This window comes from Aegilops tauschii, chromosome 2 (assembly GCF_002575655.3).
Source record: "Aegilops tauschii subsp. strangulata cultivar AL8/78 chromosome 2, Aet v6.0, whole genome shotgun sequence".
NCBI lineage: Eukaryota > Viridiplantae > Streptophyta > Magnoliopsida > Poales > Poaceae > Aegilops > Aegilops tauschii.
Genome location: NC_053036.3, coordinates 297,636,595 through 297,661,391, shown reverse-complemented (window position 1 = coordinate 297,661,391; position 24,797 = coordinate 297,636,595). Strand labels below are relative to the sequence as shown.

Here is a 24,797-nt window from a genome sequence, read left to right as displayed (position 1 = left end):
TTGTGCCTATTATCTTTGGTTGTAGTTGCATCATATGCTTTCATACCATACCACACCTTGTCCTTTATTATGATAAGAATGATGAGAACACTTGTTGGGTATCTTACCACTTGAATGATAGGTGTTACATTTGCACTAACCTCATTTGTTTTTCTGAGTGTTTGTCATGTTCTTTCATTTTGAAGGATTCTCAAGGCATTTCCATCACGAGACATATTGGGAATGTGAAGGTGTACATGATGCGCAACACCAACATTCGACATCCTCATAAAGGTGAACTCCTTCCCTTTGAGCCATCTTCACATATGCATATTGGATGGGTCATTCTTTCATTGTTGCCTCTTTCTTGTTGTCTACATGCTACATCTATTGGATGGAGGACCGACATTGGAGATGGTCCCTACGGACCTTCAAGTTGAGGAGTGCTCGGACTTAGTGGATGCACCACCGGACCAACACTACTACCACGACATCGAGCTATGGTACAACACCACCCATGACAAATTTGCATCTTATGCATGGACTGACTCACATTATGATTGCCTTGTTGCATCTTCCATTTCTATCTCATCCATGATATATGAGCTTATGCACTTCCTAAGAAAATTTGTTGTGATATTTCTTGATGGCATCTTCATACATCATGATCATATTGCCTACCATCAATTGCATGATAACATAATCATATTGAGCATCCATTGCCATGTTCATGCTCTTGATAAACCATCATACTATGACATCATTTTGCACAATGGTAGAATCCGCTTTGTGCACCGTGACAATTACCACACCTTTGTGCACGCATCAAATGCTTTTGCAACCATGAATGATTTACATATCATATTAGATCATTTGGCTAAGCATCATGTGCCTTGTTACAAACAATCTTTCCGCACGGACTCATTCTTACATGATGGACACCTTGTGTGCGCTAACCATTGTATTTCCAAGTGTCGTTTGTGTTTGCTCTTTTTGCATGTGTACCACTCCGCACACACCTTGGAGTACTTTCATTGCGCCATGTCTTCCACTTCGTCCAACTACAAGTCCGTCCACGACAACCGTTTCCATGGTGATGAGGTTTTCGATCCGAGGTCGGATCTTTCCCAAGGGAGGGGAGATGATGCGGAGCATCCTACGATCATCCCCATGTACACTCGAGCATACGCCATTGGACCTAAGGTGAACTCGCTCCTTTCTGAATCTTCCCTTTCCGCATGTAAGACATGGATGCTACTTCAAGCGCGGACCTTGTGCATACTCAGGTACACCCGGGTAGACCATGGAGAGCCCAAGGACCAAGGCCAAGTGTGTGCGGGAGCGAAGGAAGGAGAAGGAAGAAGAGCCATCTGCTACAGCAGCCGGACATCCGGCCCCAGCCCGGACATCCGGCCCGACTCCCGGAAATCCGCCCCCTTCCTATCCAGAGAGCTCCGGAAGCGACCTCGACAGCCCGGACATCCGGCTCCTCCTGAAGCCCCGGACATCCAGCCCCTTCGCCCGGAAATCCGGCGCACACTAACCAGAGAGCAGAAGAATCGGGCAACTCCAGCCTGGACATCCGGCCAGAGGCCCGGACATCCGGCTCGTCGTGAGCTGCCGGACATCCGGCCCCCAGCCCGGACATCCGGCACCTGCCTGTGCGCAGAGAACGGGCCAAGAGCCCACGTATCCCCCCTCTCACTTACCCCTTCGTGGGCTAACACTATATATAGACCCCCTCCTCCTCCTAGTTAGGGTTAGCATTGGTTTAGCTCATATGTGAGGTAGAGCTTTGCTCATCCATACGGATCTGCTCCTTGAGAGAGACCGCGGCCCCTCTACGGAGAAGATCCACGTTGGATTCAAGACCCCCTCTTGGGTGGCCCCATCAAGACCTCCTCACGGAGAAGAACCGGTTACCCTATGTATCGTCCTTTGTTGATCGTGGATCTTGTATCTCCTCTCGTGTTTCGAGGATCTAGCATATGTGTGACCTAATCTCGTTGGTTTGAGTGTTCTCTTGTGTTTTCCCTCGTGTTTCCCCTGGTGTTCTTCGTGTTCTTAGTTGGGATCCGCTCCTTTCGTGAAAGATCGGCCGTATAGGGTTCCACCCTACATCACGAAGGAGACGGTGTTTACCCAGGTTCAGGCCCTCTTGATGGAGGTAAAACCCTACGTCCTGCTCTTGTTTATATTGATGATGTATCGAGTACAGAGTTGATCTACCTCAAGATCGTATGTTGTGTATGATTCTAATGATCTAGCCTATATCTATCGACTAGCCCGGCCTCGGCTTATATAATGTACCGGAGGCCTAGGATAACAAGAGTCCTTGTCGGCTACATCGATGGACAGGAGTCTTGATCACCAAGTCTTATGGAATCCTCCTTGTATGCGTCATGGCTGCCCGAAGTGGCCCATGAGTGAACCGCCATGGGGGTCCTCGGTCTGATCCACCTATTCGAGAGACGACGTGGTGAGTACCCCCTAGTCCAGGACACCATCAACATGGAGAAGTCATCCCAAACAAGCCTCTTAAAGGATTCTCTCCCATAGTAGTAAACATAAACAACATACAACACATATGGTAAAAGTTGTCCTTACCAAGAACGCTACACTCCCGACGACGGCGCTAGAAAACAGTCTTGATGACCCACAAGAATAGGGGGTCAATTTAGTCCTTTCGAGAAATAAGAGTGCCAAACCATCGAGGAGCAGAAATAATTGACAAGCGTTTTCAATAAGGTTTCAGTGCAAATGATATAAAGATAGTTTGATAGCAAGATAAATAGTAATAAGGTAACAAGTAACAAAATTAATAAAGTGCAGCAAGTGGCCCAATCCTTATTGATGCTAAGGACAAGCCATTTGTGCTTCTTATAGTGACTAAAACGTTCTTAAGGACACACGAGGATCTCGCTAAGTTACTTTCACAACGATTCATCAGCGGCTGAGAAAAGACGACCATCGGTGTTGCGCACTGCCGCGGTGCTATTACCGGTGATGGCAGAGAAGCTGCGATGGCGGCGACCACGAGCTGAACATTTGCTGGAACCGACGACTATGGGTTCTGCAACCGGCAATGGCGAAAGCTACTACCGGTGACTTTTTTTTGCTGCAACCATGCACGGATTTGCTGGAACATGAGGCCGACAGTCGTGATGTCGATGTTGCTTTGCTGCAATGGCGATGCAATTTTGATGGAACCGGTGACTGCCGCTGCTACAACTGGCGACGACCGTGCTACGATGGGGTGCTGCAACCAACAAAAAAGTGCTGGAACCATGGTGCCAATTTTTTCCTGGAACCGATGAGGTTGTTTGCTACAACCAGTGACGCAAATGTTTTGACCTGCACGGTAAGCTACAACCTCAATGATGACGATGACATTTTTTGATGCAATTGTCGTCTCCGCTTGCTACGTCCGGCAATGAAAATCATTACTACGACAACGACCATGTTTCTTCGCGACTAATGAAAATGTGTTCCTCAGTGGCGATGAGAGATGACAATTGCATGCGTCCGAGGGGGAGTATGGGCGGCGCAGGTTGATCGGCAAGCGCATGCGAGCGTAGAGCGGCCAAGGGCGGGCATGAGGCGGCCGGCGAGCGTGGAGATCTGCAACCATCGCCTTCTTTTGCTACGACCGACAACGAAAATCGCTACTACAATGATGGTCATGTTTCTTCGTGACTAACGAATGTGTGTTCCTCAATGACGACGGGAGACGACGAGCGCAGGCGGTCGAGGGCGAGCATGGGCGGCGCTGGTTGGCCGACAAATAAGGCGGCGGGTGAGTGCGGAGATCCTCTTCTTTTGTGCGCGCGTGAAGGAAAGGGGAAGATGGCAGCGAACGACCTATTCTGCGTCTCTCTCTCTCTCTCCCTTTGTGGGGCAGTCTGCGTCTATCTGAGCTCCGTGCAATCTTTTTTTTTGAGGAATCTCGTCACTTTATTAATTAAACAATTTTCATAGGTACAAGACGTTGGTCATGTGGAATGCCCAACCAAATATGACGTCCTAATCATAGATTACAAGCAAACTTGACGAGAACATGAACCTCAAAATTGTGGTTTCTACGCTCATGAAGAAAAGAGACCGAAGTAAAACTGTCTCTACGGCTCGTTATTTCATGTATAATGGCCGAGTGTGGACCGCCTGTCCCCTGATGGATATCATTTATCACACCTTGACAATCCGATGCAACTATAAGATTTGTCATCTGAAGGTCCTCTGCTAGGGCTAGAGCCTTTCTACATGCAAAAATTTCTAAGATGATGGAATCAGTGATAACCCGATACACAACCGCCGAGGATCCCAAATATAGCCGTGTGTGGTCTCGCAAAGAGCAAGAGACTGTCCCACCGCGGGCAAATTTGACAAATTTGACCTATAGACGAAATCAAATCACAGAATGAACTGTCCGTGAAACTATTTCACACGGCTGACCCGTGGCGCCTAGCTCTCAGGCGCTGCACTAGTGCAACGCCTGGGAGCTAGGCGCTGCACTAGTGCAACGCCTAGGAGCTAGGCGCTACACTGTATAGTGTGGCGTCTAGCTCTCAGGCGCTGCACACTGACTTAGTAATTTTCTGATCGCACGGGTGCGACGCTGGCCGTGTAGCGCCTATCTGTGAGGCGTTGCACAGTGTAGTGTGGCGCCTTCGTGTTGGGCGTCACACAAAAAGGTCAGCCGCGTGAAATAGTTTCACGGATAGTTCATTCTGTGATTTGATTTCGTTTATAGGTCAAATTTGTCAAATTTGCCCCACCGCATCTGTTGCGCAAAACTACACCATCCACATTGATTTTTGCCACTCCCACTCGTGAAGCAAGCCAACAGTTGGGCCGGCCGGCCGGCGCCAAAGCGTCGCCCAACCTAGAAAGCCCAATAAGAGCCCAGCCTGTCCGGGTATAGCAGAAACATTCGGGCAGCACACCCCCAATCCAACTAATCATCCCCTCTGATGGCCTCGCTGCTGCGCCTCCCCTCGCTACTCGTGCCGGCGGCGGCCAGACCGGCGGCCCTGCTCCGCCACCGGGGCCGCTGCCTCCACACGTCTCCGGCGAGGCTATTCCCTGCCGCTACAACCGCGGGTGCTTCCTCGGCAGCGCCCGTTAAGATGGAGACACGCGGCGGCGACAGGGAGGGGCAGGTGACGCCGCGGTCGACGGACTTCAACGCCTGGTACACGGACGTGATCGCTGCTGCCGAGCTCGCGGACTACGGGCCCGTGCGGGGCACCATGGTCATCCGCCCCTACGGCTACGCCATCTGGGAGGCCATACAGGTCGGTGCTCCAGAGTATAGTCCTCCTTACCGCGTGCTCGCTTCAACGCGCCTTAATGCCCGTGCTTGTTGGGCAGACTTTGACATTGTTGGTGTAAACAAGAATGGTAGTTACCTGGTGCTACTGTGAGGCGATGCTTGCATACACTGTGAACTGTATGAACTTATTTAGTGTTGTGTATGTGCGAATTGTAGCAAGTAGCAACCATAACGGTATCTTGGCCTCGCCTCTCAGTCTTATACCTCTAGTTCTCACTTCCTGGCGTGCCACTCTTACCATTTTACCGTTGCTTATGCATTCGAGGAATATTCATAAAGTGCTGTCAATTTTAGCGCGTCCTTAGTATAAACTTGTAATCCTTGCATGGGATTGGAAGTGGAGTACTTCATAGCAGGAAGTGTCTTTAGTACAGAGTTTGAATATTTTTTATTTTTGTTGTTGTTGTAGGATTATTTGAATGTAAAGTTCAAGGAGACGGGGCACAGCAACATGTACTTCCCTCAGGTACGCATACCATGTTTCATTTGGCTGCGCTATTTTTTCTGTAGTGCCGAAGCCAGAGTCTTGATCGATCAAGATGTTAGTTTGTTTCTGCCGTTCTTTGCTCTAATTCGATGCATGTCGGTATGTCATTTAATAGCGCCACACGATGAAATATAATCCTTTTGTAAAAATATCAGTTTATGTCTTGGCTTATCTATTGCTGAGCTATGATCTTCATACCTGATATGCAGGTGCTAGCTATTAACTTGTTTTGGATGTAAAGCAGGCATAACAAAGTGAAAAAAGAAATATCATTTGAAACATAGTACGAACGTATGCACGTGTTCCAGATACTTACGTCCTATATGTACTCCCTCCATTCCAAAATATAAGGATGTTAGGGACCCGATCACACTACCACTCAATTGCTCACAAGCACCATTGACTCGAGTACAGAGTATCGATTACACACTAATTGATAGTTGGGTAAGGAAGAACAGAGGAAGGGGAACAAGAGGAAGAAAAGAGCCAAGCCGCCGGGTGCTGTTTGCCGTGATCCACTGGATACCCAGTTCATAGCCTTCTCCTGTGTACTTGTAGATGCAGCAGTGGTTCAGGAGCGGGGCAAGCCCATGAACTGGCCCAAGAGGCCAGGCCCTGTACATGTACGACAGTACGAGTACAAGTTAGGAGGGGCTCCTAACATCCCCCCCTCCTTGAAATGCGGCTTGACCCAAGCCGACGCCACCGAGAACCGCCGGGATCCCATTGCACTCGGTGTTCCTTGACTAGCTCGAAGTCCTGATGGTAGTCGAAGTCGGGGTTGACTTGAACGACAAAGTTGTGGTAGCCGTGGCCGATGGTGACTCCATCCCAAGAGGCGCCGCGGAAGTGGTCGTTGCCAACATAGTCTTGATCGAAGTTGAGGTAGTACTTGTGGTCGATGGAGCCCTGCACGACGACGACAGCGACACTGGTGATGAAACCCCTCCCTCCTTGAAAAGTGTCTTGATTGGAAGCTGAAGTCCCATAGCCTTCCTGGACGACTGTGGAGCTCCCTAGATCATCAGGTGTGGCCCACACACAGATTTTCCGCTCCTCGTAGACTTGCATGACTGGCAATAGAATGGCAGCAAGAACCCCCGTAGTGCTATGAGCTTGTCAAGTCTGCAATCAAGCTCCAACGTTCCATGCATGAAATGGATGGTCATCCACTGATTTAGTTCGCCGCTGCCCATTGGCTTCTCCATTCTCAACTAGATGCATATAGGAGTCGCATATGCAAGCCAGACTTCAAACAAGTAATGCATCAGGGAAGTCAATGCACATGTACTGCATATATAGCTCGCAAGGCCTCCGGGATCCCACAATTGCTCAGGGTGGTCACCACTAGCTGAAGTATCTGGAGTCCAGCGAAACATTTGTTTATGCCCAAAGGAGAATGATACACTACCAAATAATTCATATGGCCCAAATTGCATTAACTGAAGAATTTTTTTGCTTGAATGTTCAGTGCTTACAGCAGCCATTTTCTGCATGCTCAGAAATAGATGTGCAGTCGTGATAGGTAGATTGGAATGCTGCACTTGAGGAGGTAGTAATAGAGCAAGCACATAGTTCTGAAAGCCACTTTTTACCTTCATGAAATAACTGCTTACAAAAACATGAATCATCCTTGTCCTCTGACGGCACACCGATTTGAAATGACGGCCATGGAGTTGGTCGAATCTCATTCCCCTCTGCAAAATGATCTGCCAGAAACGATGGCCATGGTGTCGGCCGTATCAAAAGTCCTAGGTGCCTTGTGGGCAACGAGACGTCCAGGTCATGGTTCAGGAACGGCTGCATTGAATAGATAGCTGAAAACATAGGAGAAGATGGAGGGGTCAGGAGCTTATCTTCCATGGCTAGGGGCGCCCACAGGTTAGAATCACCGTTGCTAGCAGGGTGACTGAGGTTGGTGACGAGCACAACTGTGGTTGCTGGGAGTAGTGATGCCGTCATGACTGGTAATGTGAGCGACGATGTGACAGTGACTCGGTTCGGGCACTCTGTCGAACAGGTCATGGGCGTCGTGGTGATGCAGTCAAGGGACGCATGGTGGGTAATCTGGAGGACCTCCTGGACCTTGATGGTTGAGGAGAAGACGCCGGGGAGGACGGCAAGCTCGGGAGCGACTTCGGCAGAGGCTGCCACAATTGCAGACTCGTCCGTGCCTGAAACAGCGGCACGGCAGGTGGTGTCGTGGTTGGTGTGGAGCACGGCCAGAGCAGTTGTTGATGTAGCGGTAGTAGTAGCAGGTGAGGCAGCCGGATCGACTCGCGAGGTAGCCGCGAACTCAGACCTGATGCTATCCAGTTGCGCTGATAGCTGCGCGAGAAACCACAGCATCTGCTCATCTGCGGTCACGGCGTCCCACTTCGGTGGATAGATGAGGGAACAAGGAGCCTGCTCTGGATCGGACATGGTGCTGTCGCCGGTGGAAATTGGGGAATCGGGGGAGGTGGTGGTGGGTGAATTTTTTTTTTGTGGGAATATTTACTGGCTCTGAATACCAGATGTTAGGGACCCGATCACACTACCACTCAATTGCTCACAAGCACCATTGATCCGAGTGCAGAGTATCGATTACACACTAATTGATAGTTGGGTAAGGAAGAACAGAGGAAGGGGAACGAGAGGAAGAAGAGAGCCGAGCCGCCGTGTGCTGTTTGCCGTGATCCACTGGATACCCCGTTCGTAGCCTTCTCCTGTGTACTTGTAGATGCGGCAGTGGGTCAGGAGCGGGGCAAGCCCATGAGCTGGCCCAAGAGGCCATGCCCTGTACATGTACGAGTACAAGTTAGGAGGGGCTCCTAACAAAGGTGTATTAGTTTTTATACAAGTCAAACACGTGCTTGTTTGACCAAGCTTTTAGAAAAAAAGTATCAACATCTGCAGTACCAATTTGTATCATTAGATCCATCATGAAAAATATTTTCATATTTTATTTAATTTGTATTCTAGATGTTGATATTTTATTCTATAACCTTGGTCAAACATACATAAGTTTGACTTGCACGGAACCAATACACCTTATATTCTGGAATGGAAGGAGTATCTTTTTTATAGCTAATTAGCTAGTCTATTTTATCAAATTATTGCTGTAATTGGCGACTGTTTCTTCACACATAGCTTAGCTCATGTTTTATCTGAATGAGACTGTTTTCTTGGCATTCCCCTTTGTTAGAAGGGAGAGAGAGGGATTGTTGTGGAATATATGGATGTATTATTGAGCCTCGAGGGCGAGTATATATTGAGTACAAGACTTGGAGGGCAAGACGCCTCTCTTGGAGATAAGGTAGGAGACGGATTACAAATCCTAGACTACCAAATACAAGTATCCCAAATATATCTCTAACATCCCCCCGCAGTCGTAGCGGTAGCGTTGCGAACAACAGGAGCGTCGCGGACGGTCAGACTGGAGAGAATAGCAGCCGACGGACTGACATCCCCCCGCAGTCCTAGAGGGAGCGTCGTGGACGGTGTCGCGTCGCGGACGCGTTGACTGTAGAGGAAGCCGACGAGTTGCTCAAGCGGATGATAGCCCTTTGTGCCGATGTCGATGTAGCCGAGAGCGCAGGGTGGTGTAGCCGTGGTCGAGGTAGCCGTGCGAAGAACGCCGTGGTCGATGTCGAGTTGGGGTAGCCGGTGTCGAGGGAGTCGCCGTGGAGCCGCAAGCGCAAGGAGGCGCCGAGTTAGTCATGGGCGCAGTGGTGTCGAAGAAGTGATGCGCCAGGAAGAAGAATGGTGTTGACGACGCGTCGCGTCGGGTTTGCCAACCCCGGGGACACATCGTAGACGAAGGCACACGTCGGTGTTGCCAGCACCGGGCATGCGTAGACGGTCGAAGACGAAGTTGACGAAGCGTCGCACCAGGCTTGCCAGGCCCGGGGACACGTCGTGGACGAAGGCACGCGGCGGTGTTGCCAGCACCGGGCATGCGTAGACTGGGACCTGCACGAGCTGTACGCCATGTCGAAGAGGTCGGAGAGGCCAGCAGAGAAGGACTCGACGACGGTTGCGGCGCCAATCGGCGCGGGGCCAATGTCGCCCGCGGTTGTCGGAGTAGATGAAGCGGTCGGGGTAGATGACGGCGACGCTGGCGACGAGCTGGTGCTGGACGAAGACGAAGTGGGGTGGACGGACGGCGGCGGCAGCTAAGGAGGTAGCCGCGGCGGCGGCCAAAGAAGAGCGGCGGCGGCTAGGTTAGGAGTGCGGCGGCGGTGCTCGAAGTAGGCGAAGAACCCTGACAGCGTGACGAAGACCGGTGCGGACGGTGACGTTCCCGTGCCAAGGGAGACAGCGCGGCGCATACCACAGGAGGTCGACGCGCTGTGACGGCGGAGTGGACCGCGGGCCGCGGCGCTACGACCCGAAGGGGCAACGCAGCGGCGGCAGGCGGGTCGGGGCGACGGCGGGAAGACCTCGGGGCGGCGGCGGGGACCGCGAGCCGCGACGCTCCGGCCCGAAGGGGCGACACAACGGCGGTTCGCGAGTCGGTGCAACCGCGGGGACGGCCTCGGGGCGGCGGCGGGGACCGCGTATCGCGTCACTACGGCCCGAAGGGGCGACGCAGCGGCGACGCACGAGTCGATGCTGCCGCGAGGAGAACCACGGGGCGGCGGCGCTGCGGCCCGACGGGGCGACGCAGCGGCAGCCCGATGCTCGATCGGTGGAGAGGCGCGCTAAACTCGGGGACGCTCTTCGCGGGACCTGCGGAGGCGCGCGTAACCGACGGGCCAGGTCGGTCGCGCGGCGTAGATGAGGCGGATCGCGGCGGCGAGCGGATGATCAAGCCGATCGCGCGCGACGTCAGGGACGCCGCTCGGTGGAGGAGTGGTGGCGGCGGAGTCCGGGATGAGGCCGGCGACGACGGACGGCGGGGGACGTCTACACCGGCACCCGGGCTGCCAAAGCAGCGCCGACGCCCGGGCAGCGAGGCCCGAGCGACCAACGGAGCAGCGGCGCCCGAGTTGAGGCGGCCGACGAGCCTGATGCAGCCGAGGACGAGGCCGGCGAGGTAGACCGCCGAGCCGCCGTGCAGACGCGGCGGAGGCGGGTGACGTGGATCGATGGGCGGGCCGGCGCGCGAGCGTCGGCTATGATTGGCCGACGCATGGCGCGAGGCCGCCGGGTCGCGGCGATGCAGGTGTCCCGGTCGGAACAGGGCGGTGACAACCGGCGCAGGGCGACGGGCGGACCGACGCGCGGACGGCGGCTGGCCCGAACGGGCCGCCTCGGCACGCGTGGCCGCCAGGTCGGAGGAGAGGCCGGCTGGTCGCGCCGGGGTCGGAGTAGAGGCGCACGGGGATCGACGGCGGCGGCGGGCGACGCAAACCGATCAAGAATAGATCGGAAAACCAAAAAGAAAAACGCCGATCAAAAAACGACCGGCGAGAGAGCGAAAAAAAAACCGGAGCAAGGGCTCGGGAAAAAGACTCTCTAGGGCAGCCGGCCAACACGGCCGGCGGACGAACCCTAGGTACGGGCGGCGCGGCCCCCGGCGGCGGTCATGGAGGCCGACCGCCCCGGGGGCGGCGCGGAGCGGAAGCGACGGCGCGGCTAGGGTTTAGGATCGACTTGCGATAGATACCATGTTAGAAGGGAGAGAGAGGGATTGTTGCGGAATATGATGGATGTATTATTGAGCCTCAAGGGCGAGTATATATTGAGTACAAGACTTGGAGGGCAAGACGCCTCTCCTGGAGATAAGGTAGGAGACGGATTACAAATCCTAGACTACCAAATACAAGTATCCCAAATATATCTCTAACACCCTTGATATACTTTCTTATCCTTGCCCTCTTTGTTGGACCAGTTCATACCGTACTCGTTTATAGAGAAGGAGGCCAGTCATGTCCAAGGGTTTAGTCCGGAGCTTGCAGTAGTTACCATTGGAGGAGGAAAGGAGCTGGAGGAAAAGCTTGTGGTAATACTTTGCTCTAGTTTTATGAAGCTAAGAACCATTATATTCACTTGGAACAATTCTTATAAATATGTGATTAATTCTGTGAGTGGGTCACTTCTAAAGCTGCACTTTTTTGCATTTCCATTCTCGAGGGCTTTGTAGGTAAGACCAACAAGTGAAACCATCGTAAATCACATGTTCACTAAATGGATCCAGAGCTATCGTGATCTCCCTCTCATGATTAATCAGGTAACCTCGTTGGCAGACTTGGGTCAACACGCTCACTATCATTTACTGTACTAATTATTTCCTATTATTCTAGTGGGCCAATGTGACAAGATGGGAAATGAGGACTAAGCCATTCATCAGAACTCTTGAATTTTTATGGCAAGAAGGTCATACAGCTCATGCAACCCTTGAAGAGGCAGAGAAGGAGGTTTGTTCATCATTCTGCAAGTTCCTTTTGCCCCTGAACTTGTTCAGTACCATGCCGTTCATGTAATGATACATATGTGGAACAATGAAAGGTTCTAATGCGCTGTCATCTGCTCCATTTCTTAATACTCTGCAGGCGATGCAGATGATTGATGTATATACCAAATTTGCTTATGAGCAAGCTGCAATACCAGTTATTCCAGGCAGGAAATCAAGAGTGGAGACATTTGCTGGTGCTGATCGGACCTACACTATAGAAGCTATGATGGGTGACAAGAAGGCCTTACAAGCTGGAACTAGTCACAACCTTGGCCAGAACTTCTCTCGTGCCTTTGAAACACAGGTTGCTGTTTACCAACTTTGACCTGTCTCATTTTCTTGGCATCTTGTGTGCTTCCTGTACTCGGTCATTTGGCTATTATAAGTAGTTAAGTACCTATTGCAACCCTCTCGAGACAAACTGTTTATTTTGATTTTCCCCACCTGCTGCAGTTTATGGATGAAAATGGTCAACTTGAGCACGTATGGCAGACTTCTTGGGCTATTAGCACTCGGTTCGTTGGTGGGATCATCATGACCCATGGCGATGATGCTGGTTTAATGCTTCCACCAAGGATTGCTCCCATTCAGGTCTTATCCCATTGCTTTGTTTACACCTTTGTGCGCACAAAGCTCAGGCCCTTGTACCTGTATAAGTTTTTCCTTCATCTGTCTTGTACTCTACAAAACCCCTGTGGAAGTTTGGATAAAAGGGACACTCAGTTTTTTTGGCCGAAAATGCCAGCTATGTCCCTTTTCTGCAAAGTTTTGCATCGTACTATCTGCCCTCAGTATTTTGAACTATACACTTGTGAGTAGAATGTAAGAATTTTTTGTTCAACACAGGTGGTAATAGTGCCTATTTGGAAAAAGGGTGACGAAAAGGGTGTTGTTATGGAAGCTGTAGCTTCGGTTCAGAACACGCTCAAAGAAGCAGGCATTAGAGTCAAAGTGGATGACTCAGAGCTGAGAACACCTGGATGGAAGTTTAACTTTTACGAGATGAAAGTAACCACTTTTGCACTTCTACTGGAATTCCAGTTCAGTTATTTTCCCCTTCTACTTTTCCATAGGCTTCTTCTTGACATTTCTTCCATTGTTTTGACAGGGAGTTCCCATAAGGATTGAACTTGGTCCCCGCGATGTGAAAAACAGGAGTGTTGTGCTTTCTAGGCGAGATGTCCCTGGAAAGCAAGGAAAGGAGTTTGGAATATCTATGGAACCATCAATATTGGTGGATCATATAAAAGGCCGTCTAGAGGAAATTCAGGCATCTCTTCTACAGAAGGCCATCACATTTCGTGATAGGTACTTATGATACAGAATATTTTTTTTATGAACTCATAACTTGTCTTCAAGAAGTGTTTATTGCTACTTTCTTATGCCCGTTTTGTTCTGTGCTCTTATGCCATCCTTTCCCCATAGTGATAATAACTGTTCTAGTGTGTACCTGTGTTAGGTTTATATGTACCTGTCGTCGGACACATGGATTCTTTTGTGGGTTCTCTTCATTGCATGATCCACATTTCTTTTATCAGAACTAATAACCTTTTCACTCCTTGCAGTAATATAGTTGATGTCAACTCATATGGAGAACTGAAGGAGGTCATTTCCGAGGGTAAATGGGCAAGAGGTCCATGGTCAGCTAGGTAGGTCGTGTTTGAATGGACGGCTTTTATCCTTGTGGGTCAACGATGTTTTTTTATTTGACGATTTGATTGATTTGTGATAAACTTCAGCGATGCGGATGAGCTGAAGGTGAAAGAAGAGACCAGTGCCACCATCAGGTGCTTTCCCTTTGATCAGCCGGAGGGTGCGAAAAAATGTTTCATGACTGGCAATCCAGCCGATGAAGTTGCTATTTTTGCAAAGTCATATTAGGCCATCTTTGTGCAACCAGAGATCAGAATATTTTTATTACGGATTCTTTTCTCTTTTCCACAGTTTCTCTGGTCTTTACTGACCATGAACGAAGAATTTAAAGGGTTTTTCCCGTGTAAATCCACAATCCGCAAGATATAAAAAAAAAATTTGACGCGGCCCAAGATTTTGATTCTGTCATGACAGCACGATGCCAGTGTATAACAAAGTCCTTTTGTCAAGTTTGTCTTATTTTGCATATAAATATCCTCTTCTTCCCAAAGTACCGTTTGTTGTAATTTCCCTCTTACGGGCTCTTGAGAAAAGTTGGTAATAATGAGCTCATATAAAATGGAAAACGATGTATGGGTTGACCATAGTACTAGAATCAAGATGATACCATTTCTTATACTATTCCCTCCGTTCTAGAACACTCTTATATTATGGGATAGAGGGAGCACATGGTAATGAAATTTTATTCTTCAAGATATGTCAGACTTGTATGATAAGTCGAAAACGTTCTATACTTGTGAACAGAGGGAGTAGAAGGCAGCCGCCGGAAGTTGTGAACACCGGTATTAGTAACTCCACGCAGGGTGGAAGTACTGCGTCTTGCTGAACTCTGCCTGCCGGGAGATGATGAGCTCTTTCGGCAGGGCGACGCCCAGGAGAGCAATGCCGATCCAGTTACAGAAGGAAACACTCCTGACCTCCATCTTGTAACAGACATGATCATCGTTTAATAAAGGTTGCCAAAGTTAAAATAAAAAAAGCAGGGCAAAAAATGAAAGCCAGGAGAAGCTTTGAACTTTATTCGACACAAGGAACCTACAGTTAACAGAAACTGACTGTACACTTGAATGTACATTGCAACGGGAGGGTGAGCCTGAGCCTAAACAAGATGACTAACTCTTCCGGGATTGAGGCCAGGCTGCGGCAGCTCATCCTAGACCTGTGGCTTCATGATCCTCACGGTGGTGTAAAAACGCTTGAAGTCCTTCATCGCTTGTTCCTCAATCTGGATCGAGCGGATGGAGGACGGGGTGTCAGTCTCTGGCTTAAACCAGCGGTTGGGAACGTTGTCCTTCACGCCAACAACCTCTGGCGCTGCGCCCAGGGATGGTATGGCAAAGCCTGATGTCCGGGTTTTCGGACTGTGGGAGACAACGCTGTGATGCCGTTTCTCCTGCTCAAAAGTCAGTTGGTTTCAATCAGAGGCTGCACTTTGTTATATTGCTGTAAGAAAATACGCATCAATTTAACATTTGGTAACATGAAGTCAACCTGCTGCATCTGTATGTCCCTGAGTGAAGGTCGTGATAGGTTGGGTGAGGTAGCTGAAGATGACCAAGGAGGTGTGCTCTTATCCCCTTCGTGAGCAAGAACAGCACGAGCAGGTGTAACAGATATTGGACTTGAACACGCATCAGGCATAAATGAAGAAAGCCGCAAAAGCCCAGCACTGTCAGGTGAATCCTCGTGGCGGTCTTTTGCTTTCGTCGTCATCAGCTCGTTCGTTTTCGACCTCTGCTCGCTTTGAATATCACGAAGGGAAGCAGGTCCCTTCGTTATCTTAGCTCCACCCCAGGCAGGTCCTTCTTGCTTTGGTGTCACAGGCACAGCAGGAGTAGGCAAGCTTAGCTTTGAGGTGTCATCAAGAGCACCACTCAAAAACAATGACAAGCCGCCTTTCTTGTTCTTCTTCTTTGATGAAGTTGGCCGGGAAGCTTTGTCCCCTAATGGACAAAAGATGGCTTTTGTGTTACTCGAAGTGCCATCATCAGATGGTTTGACTGGTTCCTGCTTGAATATATAAATTTATTAATACTGTTGCTTCCTTTAACATAATAGATAAATAAAAGAACACATCCATAATGAACAAAACGATGATTAAAGCAAAGAAATTATAAAGAAATGCCTACATAAATAGGATCAAATTATGTTTGTGACATGTTTTACCCCATTTAAGAAAAAATCCTCAATTTTACTCCATGTAACAATCATTTGTCAGTTTTTACCCCTTCTGATTTTTGATGGCGTCATGACCATGGTCCAGCCGCAGTGAGAGGGAAGGGTACGACCCGTCAATCATGAAGTCTGGCGTCGGGATCTTGAGGTTCTCCAGCAGCAAAGGCAAGTCCCCGATGCCGCTCCGCCGGCACCTGCGGTACCCACCGTCCGACAAGCCGGTGAACAGGTTCACGGGCCTGGTGACCTCAAAGTAGGTGGCGTTCTTGCCGATAACACTCAGGCCAGATCACCAGGATGTTGCCCATAATCAGAGCCAGGCCGCCTCACGAGCTCCGTGCCGTTGGAGCAGCGATATCGATGCAATGGAGGCTGGGGATGGAGACAAGGCACAGCCAGTTATGCCTGCGTTGTGGAGGACGGAGCCACAGTCAAGACGGCGACACCGTCTGTAAAGCCACTCAGAGGTGGCGCCGAGGACGGAGATACGGCCACACCACCAGGGAGCTGCGGGAGGCGGCACTCAGCCTCCGCTCACGATGGGGAGTAGGACACGCAGTGGACTACGACGCAGAGTCGCCACCGGATGCCACCACACTTCTCACCACCAGAGACCGCCATCGTAGGCTGCCACGTCCTGGATCAAGTGCATCTGCCTCCAAAGGGGGTCGAATCGACTGCAACAGCCGCCGAAGCTGGTGATCTGGGCAGATAGGAGGGGGAACCAAACCTCACCAGATCTGGGTGGTGGCCTCCGCTCTGCTCCCATGCACTGAACATGGCCTTAGTAGCCTCGCCTCACTGTGCGTGTTGTGGTGTTGTGGCTGGACAGGAACCACCTTTTCAGCGTCTCCATCCTGTAGGCCCTCACACCGCTTTCCGGCCAACGCCTTTGCAGGTAAACCTCCAGTGGGAGCCCCTTCTTCCCGTCCCCATCGCCAGCACCCGAGATGAGCCCGAGTACAACGTGCCTGGGAACAACAAGAAGGGCAAGCTCTCTGGCACGGCGTCGCTGGCATTGTCGTGAGAGTTGTGGTCTTTGCACTGCTCCAGCTGGCCGACATCGTGTTTTACTACAACAGGTCCCGGCGGCAGCAACACGGCACGTACGAGGGACCAAAGGGCACAGCTGTGGCGGCGGCTCAAGAAAGAGGTGCTCCGCCGGCATCCAGCGATGATGGCGCCGCAGGCATGGCATCCTTGCCAAAGCACTGGCACACCCGGGTCATCGGCGGTGGGCACTGGGGGTGAGCCAAACCGACAGATGTTTCTGGGGAAGGGCGCGAGGTACAGCGTGGAGGACCTTGTGTTCGTGCATGTGTTAGTGTGGTTGGACAAACCAAAACAAACCAGACCTAAGAAAACCAGTTGGCCAGATTAATCAGTCTATGTGGCATCCAAGTCAGCGCTGAAATGTGGGGCGACGAGAATTTCTGTTAGATGGGGTATAATCTGTCAAAAATCTGAAACTTAGGGGTAAAAATTGGAATTAAAACTCTTCAAAGAAAGAAACAAGATATTCTGCCTTATCAAATACTTAGCCTCCCACGGAAGCAACACTCAGAACAGGTACCAGAAGAATAAAGTTTCGCATGGCCTCTCACCACTAGGTATCGAGAAAAGTAAAGGTGCAAAACTTAGTCAAACAAACTCACCAAGACACAGCCAAGCATACATAAAAAAACTGCTAGTAGCTAGGGTCACGGATAAACACGACCATTCCAAAATTATACCACTGGTCACCAGTAAGGCCGGTGCAGCCAGATTTTTTCCAAAACCCGAAGTTGGAGGTTGTTGGAATTTTCTCATTTTTGTGGACTAGTTACAAAATGATATAGAGAAGAACTAAATATTGAATTATAGATGAATAGAGATGAAAGTGTAGGTGACACTTCCACAGAAATCAAAATTTCGAATGTAGGACAGCAATCCTTTTATTTTCGACCGTATGGTCTTTAAGATGGGTAGAAGATTTTTCACTGGCTAGGAATACAGGCATGAGACTGAGACCAACACGGAAAGAACCAAAGAAAATGAACCTTATCGGTATCATAAGATAGAAGAGCGCAAACCTTTTCTGAAGAGCCATGGGTTGGTAACACTTCTGGAAGCTCCTTATTGTGGTTTTGCTCCTTGTCCTCATGCTTTAGAGAGGTAATATCAGATTGTGCTGCCTGCTTGAATTTCTTCTTCTGTTTCTTAGAACCCTCAGATTTTTTGTTTGGCACATAAACTGAAGGTCTTGAAAATGCTTCTGTTGGAAAGCCAAGCTCTGCAAGTTCACTTTCGAGGGAAGCCCTAGACTCGAGCTTTGCTAGCTGTTGATCATCAAGCTGATGACCATCCAGTTGTTTAGCCTCGAGCATCTCAATCTGCTGCAGTTTCTTGCGAATTGCCCTGATCTGTTTGGAGACAGCTTGCTCAGCATTGCTTTCTTTCTGAAGGAAGTTACCATAACCTGACATTCCATACAACTTTGATGCAGGCTTCTGACTGTCCCTGAGCCTAGGGAATCCTCCTGCATTATCTCCCTCTGCATCGCTATCAATGACAGCAGGATAAGTAGCTGTCATTGTGGGAAGACGGCGGTGACTCCAGGGCTCCGAGGATTTTTCATCCAGCAATCTCTCTAAATTTGCAAGAATTTCAGGAGAAGCATTCATAATTGAAGGAGCTGCCACTGTGAAGATGTAATCAAGGTTGCGAATAGCTGTATCCTGCATCGCATTGCACAGCAGAGTACCAGAAATCACTATATGAAAATTAATTAGGCATGGACAAAGGATGAATGCATATCAGTATGTGGTAACAACTGTATAATGCATGTAAGCTGCAGCACACCGATGTATTACCTCACAGTGCTTCTTGAGCTCTTTGGCTTCCAAGGAATCAGCAACTTCAAGAAGTTGTATAGCATTCTTTGGCTCCATTATATGCTGAATTGCAACTTTCTCACAGAGGCTCTTCAGACTGGGTATGCCTTTGCTCATTTCACTGTTGGTTACAGATAGATCAGTTTCAGGCTGGACATCAGTAAACAATATGTCTTCATCCAACTCTTCCATCACACCACTCCATTCTGATGAGGGCTTTTTGCTTTGGATTTTGGGTTTGGGTGGATACTCAGGATGGTAAATACTAGAAAGCACAAGCATATGTGTTTCACCAACACAAACTGATGATGCTCGCTTAACACCATTCACTCGAGTAAATACTGGAGTTTCATCCTTACGTTTCTTTGCATCACACATGAAAACATCACCAGTTGATGTAGCCAGTGCAGTCCAGTACTTTCCAGCTGAGATGCTCACTACATTCCGTCCACACATAGAGAATATCTGTGCAGAAACAGTTTAAATGTAAGCATGAAACACATAACATAGCTTGAAAGATGACCTTGTGAGATGTAATAACCGAACCTGTTGACATCTTAAGTCCAGATCCGATGAATTCCAGTAAAAAATAGCACCATCAGCTGTTAGAGCAGTACTGTGCATCACTCCAGCTGCCACAGAGATCACCTGAAGTCGCTCCATACGATGAAACTTCACGTTTGCATTTCCACCCTTCTTAAGACATCTAGCTATTACAACACGGCGAGGGGTCACGAGGCGATGACCCCAAGTGAACACCTGCAATAGAGGGTGACATCAGCAGGTCTGAGGTCTGTTAATTTTCTTGGTGTTATTCGAACCGATTTTAACTTACCTCACCATCAGCCCCAAACACTAACGTATGATATTTTGCTGCAGATACACCGTTAAATACTTTTCCTTTCAAATACTCTACCATTCTTGGAATGCAATTGGATGCCGAGTTTGAAGTGCCATAGCCTAGCTGGCCCTCCTTATTGGAACCCCATGTGAACACTTCGCCAGTATCGGCAACTGCTGCTGAGTGCTTGTTTGCAGCGGCTACTGCAATTATCCTTTGCTTGAGTGAACTAACACGCCTTGGTGTTGGTTGGGTATCGACAGAAGGGTAACCAAGCTGACCCTCTGCATCGTCCATAGCATTTTGTTATAGGCCATAAGCACACTGTAAATTTTAGAAATATGTTGCTGGAGACACATACGCATTCACACATACCTCTGTTTGATCCCCAGGTAAACAATTCCCCAGCTGATGTAGCAATCACTGTGTGATGTTTCGCAGCAGCCACAACATTCACCTTTTTACGGCCTAATCCAACTGTCACTTGGCGAGGGGTAATCACAGCTGTCGTCTGGCCACTGCAATAAAATGGTAGTTGTAGCAACACAAAATAAATTTTACCAATAGCATGAGAAATGAGACTTTTAACATTGAAAGGCCCGAGACATTAGTGCTCAACTACTGTTGAAAAATGTTAGCAACTTTACGCTTCATTGGCACATTTGAATATACTAGTAAGGTACATGTGCATTGCATGTGGGAGCTTAGATAACCGAAGTACGAACGAATATCGACATACCACACTACATGTAAGTTTGGAGTCATATATGCATGACGTATATGATGTAGATTTAATTCTCGTAGTTCATCACATTGGAAATCAAATTATAGCTACAAAATAATCGAAAGACTGCATGGTATATACTACACAAAACTGATGTGAAATATATCCAGCACATTTATTTTTAATCATCTTGTACTGCAGTTTTGAGTAGTTAGTGTTGTATCTTCAAAGCCAAACAGACTTTATGAAGGTGACATAGCCTTGAATTATAAAATCATAAAACAAAATTGAATGGCAATTTGTTTAGAAGAAATCACTTTGGGGAACTAAAGTACGGAAGGGTCTAAAACAAATGAGAAGTGCTTATAATTTGAAGTTAATCGTAGACCATCAGGTAGAAAGGAATGGTGACTCATTTAGAAGAAAAAAGTTAAGAGGGTTAAAGTATGGAAAATTCTAGAACAAATAAGCGCTTGTGTTTTGAGGTTTGTGCATTCTCTGCAAAGAACTTACCACAAAGTCATGTGGAGATAACCATTTTCAACCTTTCTACAAAAAGTGTTTTATTAGATACTGCATGACTGCTTACCTCTGAATATCCGGATGTCCAAGACGACCACCTCGACCAAATCCCCAAGTGTATAATTCACCATCAGAACTGACTGCTACACTATGGAACTTTGATGCAGCAACAGTTTTGATGTATGACCCATGCAAGGCATCTACTTTGCAAGGTAGTTTTTGTATGTGGGCATTGCCAGTTCCCAGTTGATAGTTTGTTCCACTTCCCCAACTGAAGACTTCCGTTGCAACTAAAATGGAAAAAGGTAAGGAGGATTTGTAAGCGCATCCTAAAGAAATTTCCAGAAGGTCATAATCACACCAGTACCAAAGCACTGAACACAATTAGAGACAAATTAACTGTCTCCCGAAACAGAAGAGAGGCATGCTACCTGAATTGGGAGAATCCCCATTAGTCTGTGATACAGGGCCAGAGAGAAGATCAATAGGTGTACGACCCTTGGTGTCCTCCAAATTGAGGGATGCACCAAACTGTAGAAGAACACCAGCAATGCACAAGTGGCCAAAATGAAGTGCTCTGTGAAGGCTGCTCCAACCGGATTCTCCATCCTGCAAAAATGGAATTTGGTGGGAATTTACAAAAAATAGTGTGATACTTAATAATGGAACAAAATTGCATTTAGCAAGTAAAGAGCAAACAGATTATATACTTCAAATTCACACCAATGTGGGCGTTTAAGGATATGTTTTTCTCAATGAAGAACATATTTTACGATTTGCCTTTGGTATCTGGATACAAGCTTTACTCTGCCAATGCATATAATTTGTAGAATGCCCAATAGCAACCCAGCAGTTCGATAAATGGAGGCATAGTGCTTTAATGAAAAGGAGACAATAAGAAAATTTATAAATGAAGACAAAGGTGGTGCATACCCTTGCATCTGGATTAGCACCAGCATCTAGGAGCCGCCTGACGATTGGAAGGTGATTTCTCCATGTTGCAAGGTGGAGGGCACCAAGGCCAAATGCATTTCTACCGTCAATGCTTCCACCGTTCTTTTTTATCAAGGCCAAAGCAGATTCCACTTCAGCTATTGACCCTTGTTTTGAAACAAGACACAAATCCTTCACAGAGCATCCAGTACAAGGTCTGCGTGTGCCAGCTTGCTTCAGTGCGCCTGGCAGAGATACTAAAGGCTCCATGGCACTTCTCAATTGCACAAGTATCTATGGGGTTATTGAGACAAATCAGTACTCCGTCACAACAATATCAGAAAATGACATTTGTTTAGTTTAAAATGTCATGGTACCTAGAAAGGCAGGTCCACTGCTGAACTGCTTGCATGCCACAGGTATTTTCCACAGCAGCAACACTATTTTGGTACCGTTTGACTAATCGGTAGTAAGTTAATCTTAATCCTAAAGAAAAAGTCTAGTATCGTTACAGTTTTATCTCTGCAAGGAGAACTGGCAGAAAGCTTGGATGATTATCATCTCCACTCTCTAAGACTGCTATCCTAAACTAGCCAAGTAACATAGGACAGCATGGCACTAGATCTTCATCCTGAGCCCAATTATTTTATTAGAGTTCCATGAGGTTAGGATGCTATTCCATGTCCAAATGGGATGCTAGATAAAGATGCATCCATAGAATAGAGATCAACCTGCATAGTAAAATGAATATAAATTAGTAGAAGGACATAATGCAGAAACTATCGACAGTAGATCAGTCAAATGATAAAATGGGCTAATTAAGATACAAGACGGGTTTAAAAATGGCATCGATTAGTAGAATAAATATTAGCAAACAGCCAAAATAATAGTGAGTGAGATTGCTAACTAGCAATTCTAACCAATGTTTGATGAAAAAGAGGCCAGCATCAAAAAGGCATTTGCGTTAAAGTCTAGAGTGCAATAGCAGGACTACTTGGGCATATGCGAACTTATATATGTATTAGAGAAGTCAGCCGGCCAAAAAAAACTTGGAAAATATGTAGCTAACACGATATAGAAAATGATCATCACATCATAGTAAAATTACAATCTAGCACATAGATTTCTCAACCTACAGGTGACCAGGTGGCTATTTTTGAGTTCCTCTGTCATATTTCGTATGGTAGAACACTAGAGCTACTTTTTGGCCATATGTTTTTTTCTTAATCAAGTTGCAAACAAATATGTTACCAGGTTGTGTAATGATCTGATTTACCAAACAAAGCAACAGACTGTCCACTATTATGTGGCAGAGAACTTATTTTTTCAAGATAAGCATAGAAACCAAAAACTCAAAACTGAGCTTCATACTGAACAAGAAAAGGAAGATGCCAGTTTATATACCTATAAGAGTATATTGATTTAGACTTCAGGTAGTAACAATGATCCAGACAAAAAAATTGTATACACTGCACAAGCAATTAACAAAAATAATCTGTCTCACAGGCCGTAAGGTATAGATTATATTTCAGGTACCTGGTTCCACACAATTAGCAAGTCTAAGTAATGTTCGATCATTTTTTGGAATGACCGGCTAAAATATATAAACGGTGTAGCAATTGATCAACGGCAGAAAAGCAAAACAAAAATGTGATCCACACAGAAAAGGATATTCCAACCACGAGGAACAGCAGATGATTTTGCATTGCCTGAGAGAGTCAAGCAAAAACTAACAGGAAACACACACACAAGAAAGTAATAAGAGAAACATATCAACATGCACCAAACGAAGCGGAAGCCATCAAACTTCTCCCAAAAATACGTGATTTGTTAGAGAGCTAGACGGGAATTCTCACTGGAAACAAATCAACAGCAATTACACCCGTACGAATCTAAAATGAAATCCATCATTTCGTACAGAAACAATAAGAGTAACCGATCAAAAACCAAGCATTACCCGCTGCAAATACTGGCGCACAAGTCGGATCAAACAACCGGAGCGGACAGGCATTGCGCCGAGCAACCGCCGGGGGCATCCTTGTCTACTCCCAACAAACGGATCTACGACCAAACGAAATCGCGCATAGCACCACAGAAACGAGATCCAACCCATGCCTCATACACGAGAATCCAATGACGGAGAATGGAAATGGAAGAATCCACAACTGACCTTGGATTGGATTGGATTGGACTCCCCGTCAAGAACACATGCTGTCCTATGTCCTCTCTCTCTCTCTCTCCCAGGGAGGGCTGCGTTTATGTGGGAGGGAGGGAGGGAGGGGATCCCGGCGTGGAATATGCTCCGGTTAGTTCGGGCGCAGGAGGGGGAGGAACCGCCCTCTCTCGTTTCTCTCTCTTTGGTTTCCTGGCGTGCGTGGTCTCTCTCTCTGAGGTGGGGAGAGAGAGCGATGAGATAGAGATACGTGGTGATCTCAGGAGAAAAAGTGAGCCGTGGACGAGTTTGCCGGTTTTTAGAGCATTTCTATCAGACTTTTAAATCGCTGACCGTAAAATAATCTCCAGTTTACGGTTTTGAGCGAAAAAGTGAAAACCTTATAAGCGTCTGACCCGTAAAAAAATTGAGGGACGCGGTAAAATTCCTTCCTCCGACCCGTGAAAACACAACCCTCCCTTGGTGCCATGTATCCGGCGAAAGCGGTTGGTGGGAGGGACATTCCAGTGCGCGCGCTCCCCACATCTCCTCCCGCGACCGCCCGCCACCGTCGCCGCCACCCGTCGCCTGCGATTCCGGCCATTCCCGCCAGCGGAATCGCGCCGCCCGGCCCGGATCCGACGAGCCGAGCCACTACGACGCCACCGCCGCCCCGGATCGACTGCCTCGAGCCGCCGCTCGCCCTGGATTTGCCGAGCCGACACCGGTCGTTCCCCTCCCCGG

At 48.2% G+C, this 24,797-nt stretch overlaps 2 protein-coding genes across 4 annotated transcripts; one reads left to right on the top strand and one right to left on the bottom strand.

The window, feature by feature from the left end:
- The first annotated feature begins 4,897 nt into the window (after window positions 1–4,897).
- LOC109758194 (proline--tRNA ligase, chloroplastic/mitochondrial) lies at window positions 4,898–14,225 on the top strand. 2 transcript variants are annotated; one of them, XM_020317038.4, is made up of 11 exons: window positions 4,898–5,273; window positions 5,721–5,777; window positions 11,617–11,727; window positions 11,869–11,955; window positions 12,029–12,142; window positions 12,278–12,484; window positions 12,634–12,771; window positions 13,027–13,188; window positions 13,289–13,488; window positions 13,746–13,829; window positions 13,920–14,225. In XM_020317038.4, exons 1-11 carry the CDS (start codon window positions 4,950–4,952, stop codon window positions 14,059–14,061), a joined length of 1,626 nt encoding a protein of 541 aa, XP_020172627.1. In that variant the 5' UTR covers window positions 4,898–4,949; the 3' UTR covers window positions 14,062–14,225. The 2 variants fall into 2 exon arrangements, with proteins under 2 accessions (XP_020172627.1, XP_073364591.1); XM_073508490.1 differs by lacking the exons at window positions 4,898–5,273; window positions 5,721–5,777 and adding an exon at window positions 11,155–11,511.
- Window positions 14,226–14,825: 600 nt separating this feature from the next.
- On the bottom strand, window positions 14,826–24,364 carry LOC109758195 (uncharacterized). 2 transcript variants are annotated; one of them, XM_045233008.2, is made up of 13 exons: window positions 24,072–24,308; window positions 23,859–23,962; window positions 22,279–22,632; window positions 21,902–22,195; window positions 21,400–21,577; window positions 21,036–21,258; window positions 20,098–20,240; window positions 19,717–20,006; window positions 19,428–19,640; window positions 18,861–19,346; window positions 18,081–18,725; window positions 15,325–15,840; window positions 14,826–15,226 (listed from the first exon to the last, which is right to left on the bottom strand). In XM_045233008.2, the coding sequence occupies exons 4-13, from the start codon at window positions 22,169–22,171 to the stop codon at window positions 14,987–14,989; spliced, it is 3,204 nt and encodes a 1,067-aa protein (XP_045088943.1). In that variant the 5' UTR covers window positions 22,172–22,195; window positions 22,279–22,632; window positions 23,859–23,962; window positions 24,072–24,308; the 3' UTR covers window positions 14,826–14,986. The 2 variants fall into 2 exon arrangements, with proteins under 2 accessions (XP_045088943.1, XP_020172628.1); XM_020317039.4 differs by lacking the exon at window positions 23,859–23,962 and having other exon boundaries at window positions 24,072–24,364.
- Window positions 24,365–24,797: the final 433 nt, after the last annotated feature.